Raw genomic sequence first — 7,743 nt, 5'->3', positions numbered from 1 at the left:
TCACTGGTCGCCAAAGAAAACTGGATAAAAAAGAGAATACCTACAACTGTTATAAGCTGTAATTGATCTCCAGGTATTAATTTCCTTTGGATCAAGAGGACCCACAAGTTGGAACATCTTGCTCCATAAAACATCTAAGCCTAGCAGCAATACAATGGGGCATTAAGGTATGACTAATTGGTCTCCTTGATTTTAATGGGACTGAACTTTGCACCCTATGCCTTGTTTGTTAATTAGTTTCCCAGTGGAATTTCTGGAAACCATAATGAGTTCCCTTCAATGTGGTCAGGGAAAGACACATGGTAATGACTCTAAGGAATGAGAGTAGTAGAGGTTTGGGACTCATGGAAAATAAAGATATGGAGGGAAGTTCTCAGGACAAAATCATTTTCTCATATGCCAGAGACAACTGTGCTGTCTCAATAGGACATCAAGATGTGCTAGATGTGCAAGCATCTTTCACATCAAGATGTGCTAGATGTGAAAGCATAAAAGAACATCTCAGAGCAAGTCAGGAGATTCCAGGAAGCTTGGAAATAAACCTGATTTGGGATATTATGGCTCTCAACAAGCTTCTACCACACAATAGTTGAAGGCAATTCCTTGGCTGGTTTCCATGCAGCAGCATAAAACAGCTCTCTCAGATCTTGGGTTTGAGATCTCTACATCCTCAGTCTGAGTAAAGGTATGTTTGGGGCAACTCAAAGAACATTACTGACACTGAAGATCTCTAAGAAAAATCTCCAGAGAGTCTTCCATGCAGAAATACTGCAGTGATTAATTGAAGTGATCAGGGAAAATTCTGCTGATGGCTTCTTGCTAAGTGACCAAGAAATTCCAAACTCTCTGAACATTGTCCACCTGTTCTTCAAGGTAGCACCTCTAGAAAGTCTAAACAAAACCTACAGGAGCTGTTACCAGATTGGATCCATTACATACGATTTATCTGTTAGTTGATTTATGAGCTTCTGCTGTTATTTTTTCCGTTTGTCACTGCAATCCAAGAAGCTGCAGCAAGAGATATAGAAATCTTTCACCTCTGGAAGTCCCTTGAAAATGGATGTGTGAGACTATAGGAAGGAAGTGATACTCCTTGATTTCTCATACTTTTGAAAAACGATCAGCTCCAATACCAAACCTGTATTGATCACCATACAGGCAGTAGAATTATCAACATTCCTACTAACCTACTTTTCAGATTTATGCTTCCTTTTAAACCAAGAGTTTGCAAATGCTTTGAAACTGTGTTGTCTTTTATTTTTGCCACATCGCACAGAGAGCAGGAATCAGACCTCTAGGTAAGTGTCCAGAGATCTCTATAGATAGTGAGTTATGTGGGTGGAAGTCAATACTTCAGCCTGCAACTAGAAATCAACTCAAAGACATTTTCCTCAGCCCTCCTTAAATAGGAGAAAATATTGAGGGTCCACTGAAGTCATTTCAAAGAACTTATTCCTAGTAAAGGTTGCATCACTGGAAAAAGTTATTACTCAAAGAAATAAGTCAATATAGTTTGATTTATGGAGTGTCCAAATCAAACAGCCCCAAATGAGTTTATCCTCTCTGGGTTTCCATATCCACAAGAACTAAAGCTCCCCTTGCTTCTCTTCTTCTCAATCATGTTTATCCTGACTCTTTCTGGAAATTCTCTGATCATCTTGGTGGTGATTTCTGACCTTCAACTGCACAAGCCCATGTACTGGTTCCTGTGTTATCTCTCCATCCTGGACATGGCCTTCTCAGCTGTGGTGGTTCCCAAAGTTATTGCTGGATTCACTCCTGGTGGAAAAGTCATCTCTTTTGCAGGTTGTGTGACTCAGCTGTTCTCCTTTCATTTCACTGGATGTGCAGAATGTTTTCTTTACACCGTGATGGCCTATGACCGCTTCTTGGCCATCTGTAAACCACTCCACTATGGCAACCTCATGAGCTGGAAAGCCTGCCTCAGCCTCTCCTTGGGTACCATCATTGGTGGTTGCATGAACTCCGCATTTCTGACATCTCTCACCTTTCATTTGCCTTATGGAGAGAACAACTATATTGACTATGTCTTCTGTGACATTCCATCCATGCTGAAGCTGGCTTGTGTTAACATAAGATTTAGTGAATTGATGAGCATCATTGATGTGGGTTTTATAACAATGACCTGCTTTCTCCTTATCCTAGCATCTTATGCTTATATCATCTCAGCCATTTTGAAGATTAGTAGCAGTGAGGGACAGCACAGAGCCTTCTCAACTTGCAGTGCCCATCTTATTGTGGTGTTCATATACTACCTGCCTCTGTTTTATCATTATATGCGGCCAGCTTCTCAGGGCTCCATGGATGGTGTGGTGAGCATGTTCTACACCACAATCACCCCTTTGTTGAACCCCGTGATATACACACTTAGGAACAAGGAGATGAAAACTGCACTGGTGAAACTATGGAGTGGGAATCCAGAGTAGACAGCAGGAAGTAATCCTGATCCAGCCAGAGCTTGATTACGGATGTTCACCATAACTTTGTTCAGCCAGCCTCAATTACCTCTGCTGTCTCGGACACAGAAGAGAAGGAATTGCAGAAAATTATCTTCAATACTATGCCTCTTTAGGAAATGTGATATTTCAACCTCTTCCTGAACTGCTAGCTGAGATTCCACTGCCCTCTACAAGACCTGTTTCTGAAGAGATCTCCACAGAGGGATATAGGAAAAAAAAAATCAGAGAAAGAAAAAAAGGATTATTCACAAACTAATTTTTATTGAAGAGCTATGGGAGAGTTTATACATGACTGTACCTTTTACAAATGCACTTAATAACTCTTTTGAATGTCTTTGTGCTTCTCCCATGCTGTAGGGCTCTCTCCGATACTGTAATTTGAATGAGCATTGTTCTTTTGTGACTTTACTCACTAAACCCGAGCACTTTCTATAGTTAGACTTGCAGCTATTGTGCATAATTCTTCCTCTCTAAGTACAGAAAAGACATTAATCACGCAACCTTTTTCTCTGACTATAATATCCTTGCAATGATGCTGACACTTTCCTGAGGAGCAAAGACACGGTAAAATATTGCTGCTTTCTATCATCATTTCTCAGTCTTCGTCTCCTTCAACTCACTCATGGCCAGAGTTCATTAAGAGAAAATGTATTACTCCAAAATCCCTTTGGAAAGCTCTGCCCCAACGGTCTAGCTCCAAAAGTTGATAAGGAAATGAAAAGTCTTTGTACACTTGATTCTTGGAGATCTATGAAAAGCTGTGCCTTGAGAGTCTTCCTGAAATTCAGAGACCAGAAGACCCATTTTTAACATGACTTGCTTACTGCAGCCTTCCGAATTTCAACTGCATAATTCCTTCTGGGTACATAGAAGATAAAGCTCCATTGCTCACAAAAGGTATGAACCCTGCAAGGATACAAGCTATTAAGAGATGCTTTGTTGCATTAATGTGCTCATTCTTCTTAGACAATGATTGGACATTAGCTTCTCAGCTAGCTAGAGAATTTGCCGGAAGGACTGATTATATATGAAAAACCACTTTGTTTTAACACAGTTTGCAGTTGGATCACCCTCAATTTTTTTTCTATCTGCTGGATTCTATCAACTTCTAATGGCTTTCTTCCTCGGTTTTTCTTTTGTTTGCTGACTTGAAGTTCCTATTGTTAGGACTAAGAAACATTTTTAAAATATTTAAATATAAGGAAAAAAATCAAAGATTTTTGGCCACCTATCTCAGGATATCATGTGCTGGGTTTACATACAGAGATATTATGGTTTGCTGAGAGAGAATGGCTGGGTTCACACATTGCTGTAAGCCATGACTTATTTTGGTTTTGACTCAAATGGATGGGTTTCTACAACATGCTAAGCCTGTAACATGGTTTATAAATCACAAGAATCTACAGTATATCCATGCAATATGCTAAACTAGATTAGCAAGTTTGTGAACCCCAGTTACCTAAGACATCATTGTAGTTTAAGATGGAGCAGAGAGTTGGAATGTACCTTTCTCCATCCCAATATTCTATTCATTCCATCACAGTTCAAAAGGTCTACTCTTAAAAGAATACTAGAAAGAACTCAGAAGCCAGCAGGTGATCACATAACTGCTTTTAGTAATTTTTAAACACCCCTGGTGAGGTCCCAGAAGACTGAAGAAAAGCACATATCTCCATCTTCAAAAAAAGGAGAGAAGGAGGACTCAGGAACAATTGATCTGTAGGTTGATATCAATACTGGGTAAGGTCCTCAAAACAGATTATTAACTGTAAGTTTGCGAGCATTGGATAAATATACTACAATTAATGGCATGGGTTTGTTGCAAACAAATCATACCAGACCAAACTACAAGGAAGTAGGTTCAGGCTAGATGTCAGGGGGAACTTTCTGGCTATATGAGTTGTCAACCAGTGATATAGGCTGCCACATGAAGTGGTCATCTCTTCACTGAAAGACTTCAAATTGAGGCTGAATAGTCATCTGTCAGAGATGCTGTAGTGGAGCAGAGGTGGACCTCTAAGGCTCCTTCCGATTCTAGGATTCTATGGGATGCATTTAGTATTTAGAATTTGCAAAAGATTTAATGGTTTTGTTACACTAGAAGATATATACATAAGGAAGTTTGTGAAATTCTGTGATGATGACAACACAGTACACAAATGTTTGGTGTTTGCTGTTAAGTTTAAGTTCCTTCATAAGGTAAAGGTAAAGGTTTCCCTTGACGTAAAGTCCAGTCGAATCCGACTCTAGGGGGCGGTGCTCATCTCCGTTTCTAAGCCTTGGAGCCGGCGTTGTCATAGACACTTCCGGGTCATGTGGCCAGCATGACTCACGGAACGCCGTTACCTTCCCGCCGAAGCGGTACCTATTGATCTACTCACATTTGCATGTTTTCGAACTGCTAGGTGAGCAGAAGCTGGGACTAGCAACGGGAGCTCACCCCGCCGCGCGGTTTCGAACCGCCGACCTTCCGATTGGCAGCTCAGCGGTTTAACCCGCAGCGCCACCGCGTCCCACTAAGTTCCTTCATATCTCCATGTTATTTTTAATTGTTGCTTAGTATCCATACACATAATCCCCATTGTGCTTAAACTGCTGTGTAATATATTATGTATTATTTTCTTTTCCCTCTCTGCCTCTCCATTATCTTAGATAGTTGCTAGCAGGACCTGGAGTATGGCAGTTGAGTTTCTCCAGCTGGGCATCGAACAGCCTAGGAACTGGACTCCAGTCTCTGAATTTACCCTAATGGGTCTCCCCCATGGGCCAGAAATGGGAAGTCTCCTCTTCTTCATATTTTTGATCATCTATTCATTCACCTTAACTGGAAATTCTCTGGTCCTGATGACCATCTGGCTGGACTCCCACTTACACAAACCAATGTACTGTATATCTTCTTAGGACACCTCTCCTTCCTTGACTTCTGGTTCTCCACTGTTACTCTTCCTAAGATGCTTGAGGGATTTTTGGAACCTGGTGGCACAGCCATTTGTTTCATGGATTGCCTCCTTCAGGTCTATTTTTCCCAACTGCTGAGAAGCACTGAGTATTTCCTCTACACAATCATGTCCTATGATCGGTATTTGGCCATCTGCCACCCACTGCACTACAACTGCATCATGGACAAGATGAAATCCACCCATCTGGCTGTTGCCATGTGGTGTATGGGTTTTCTCCACTCGTTCTTGCATACTTCTTTGACATTCCACCTGACTTTTTGTGGAACTATGAAAATTGACCATTTCTTCTGTGACCCAACACCCCTCTTTGAGTTGGCATGTACAAACCCTTCCATCAATGAAACTGTAATCTTCTTCACTATTGGTGCAATGGCCTTGATCTGCTTCTTCCTCATTCTGCTTTCTTATGGAAATATCTTGAGAGTCATCTGGAACCCTGGCCAGGCAGAAGGGAGAACCAGTACATGTTCCACTTGTGCTTCCCATTTCACACCTCTTGCCTGTTTCTACATCCCTTTTGACTTCACTTACATGCCCCCCCCATTCCAAAACCACTCTAGATAGGATTATATCTCTTTTCTACACTGTACTTACTCCTTTGCTGAACCTTTTGTTGGTCTGAATTGCTATATTTTTTTCAATTAATATGAAATACCTGAACAAGCTATTTTCTACTCCACTAACCCATTCATTCATTCATTCATTCATTCATTCATTTATTCATTCATTTATTCATTCATTCATTCATTCATTCATTCATTCATTCATTCATGTTATATAGCTGCCCACTTGATATGCAACTGAATAAGAATGTTACAATATAGTTTCCTGCATTTGAAGAAAGAGTGGACTATAATGCATGAAACCTGTCCATTACTAAGTAAATGTAAGCACTGCAAAATACGGATGAGCTATCAGCATCTTCTATCCAGTGGGAAGAAATTCCAAAGTCTCCCTTAGAATATCTCATAACTCAAAAAGCTGAAGTGAAGATAAGGATAACTGACATATGGAGTGTCCAAATCAAACAGCACCAGGTATATTTATCCTCTCTGGGTTTCCTTATCCACAAGAGCTCAAGATCCCCTTGCTTTTCTTCTTCTCAACCATGTTTACACTCACCCTTTCTGGAAACTCTCTGATCATCTTGGCGGTGATCTCTGACCTTCAACTGCACAAGCCCATGTACTGGTTCCTGTGTCATCTCTCCATCCTGGACATGGCCTTCTCAGCTGTGGTGGTTCCCAAAGTTATTGCTGGATTCATTTCTGGAGGAAAAGTCATCTCTTTTGTAGGGTGTGTGACTCAACTATTCTTTTTTCATTTCCTTGGATGTGCAGAAAGCCTCCTCTACACCTTGATGGCTTATGACCGCTTCTTGGCCATCTGTAAACCACTCCACTATGGCAACATCATGAGCTGGAAAGTCTGCCTTATCTTCTCCTTGGGTACAGTAATTGGAGGCTGCCTCCAATCCACATTTCAGACATTTCTCACCTTCCACTTGCCTTATGGACAAAGAAACTATATTGATTATGTCTTCTGTGACATTCCTGCCATGCTGAAACTGGCTTGTGTAGATACAAAACTTAATGAATTGATAAGCTTCATTGATGTTGGTCTTGTGGCAATGACCTGCTTTCTACTTATCTTAGCATCCTATGTTTACATCATCATGTCTATTTTGAGAATTAGTAGTACTGAAGGACGGCGCCGAGCTTTCTCAACTTGTACTGCCCATATTACTGTGGTGGGCATATATTACCTTCCTGTGGTGTATCATTATCTGAGGCCAGCTTCTCAGGGCTCCATGGATGGTGTGGTGAGCATGTTCTACACCACAGTCACACCTTTGTTGAACCCCGTGATATACACATTTAGGAACAAGGAGATGAAAAATGCTCTGGTAAAACTACGGGGTGGGAATTCACAGTAAACAGCAGCAGTGTGTACAACTCATTTTGATTTTCTTGAACATGGTCAGTTAATTTCATTATTTCAATATGGAAATCTGTCCTGTTTTATGGCCACATTGTAATTTCTATTTAACACTCTTTAATAATTGATGTAGCTAGTCAAATTTACAGAGAAAGCCAAAAGAAATGTATTAGAAATTTGGAGATAAGTACCTTTTTTCAGATGAAAGTGTGCCTTGTGGTAACCATTTCCTCATTCTCATGGTGATGTCTTGTTTAGAGGGAGGGATAAGAATATGAAAACTGAATGTGGTCCAACAGTCACCCTAACATTTCAAGAGAAAGATTGAAAAGATGCTCAAGAAAGAATCTGAGATACAAGCAATG

At 40.6% G+C, this 7,743-nt stretch overlaps 2 protein-coding genes and 1 pseudogene across 2 annotated transcripts; all 3 read left to right on the top strand.

Moving 5' to 3' along the window:
* Positions 1-1,520: 1,520 nt before the first annotated feature.
* On the top strand, positions 1,521-2,695 carry LOC134497072 (olfactory receptor 10G6-like; the record flags this gene model as incomplete). The annotated part of the gene is made up of 2 exons (XM_063302787.1): positions 1,521-2,436; positions 2,679-2,695. Coding segments are annotated over exons 1-2 (933 nt in total), but the record flags the coding sequence as incomplete, so codon positions are not given.
* A 2,461-nt stretch (positions 2,696-5,156) lies between these two features.
* Positions 5,157-6,062, top strand: LOC134497071 (olfactory receptor 10G9-like; annotated as a pseudogene).
* Positions 6,063-6,548: 486 nt separating this feature from the next.
* On the top strand, positions 6,549-7,376 carry LOC134497070 (olfactory receptor 10G6-like). The gene has a single exon (XM_063302786.1). The coding sequence runs from the start codon at positions 6,549-6,551 to the stop codon at positions 7,374-7,376; it is 828 nt and encodes a 275-aa protein (XP_063158856.1).
* The last annotated feature ends 367 nt before the right edge of the window (positions 7,377-7,743 follow it).

The sequence above is a fragment of the Candoia aspera genome, chromosome 4, assembly GCF_035149785.1.
Source record: "Candoia aspera isolate rCanAsp1 chromosome 4, rCanAsp1.hap2, whole genome shotgun sequence".
In the NCBI taxonomy this organism is placed as follows: Eukaryota; Metazoa; Chordata; class Lepidosauria; order Squamata; family Boidae; genus Candoia; species Candoia aspera.
Note: the sequence above shows the minus strand (reverse complement) of the source record. Positions and strands in the feature narration are given on the sequence as shown.

Bases quoted from the DNA above. Each gene is read 5' to 3' on its own strand.
- LOC134497070 (XM_063302786.1), top strand. From the start codon at position 6,549: ATGTTTACACTCACCCTTTCTGGAAACTCTCTGATCATCTTGGCGGTG.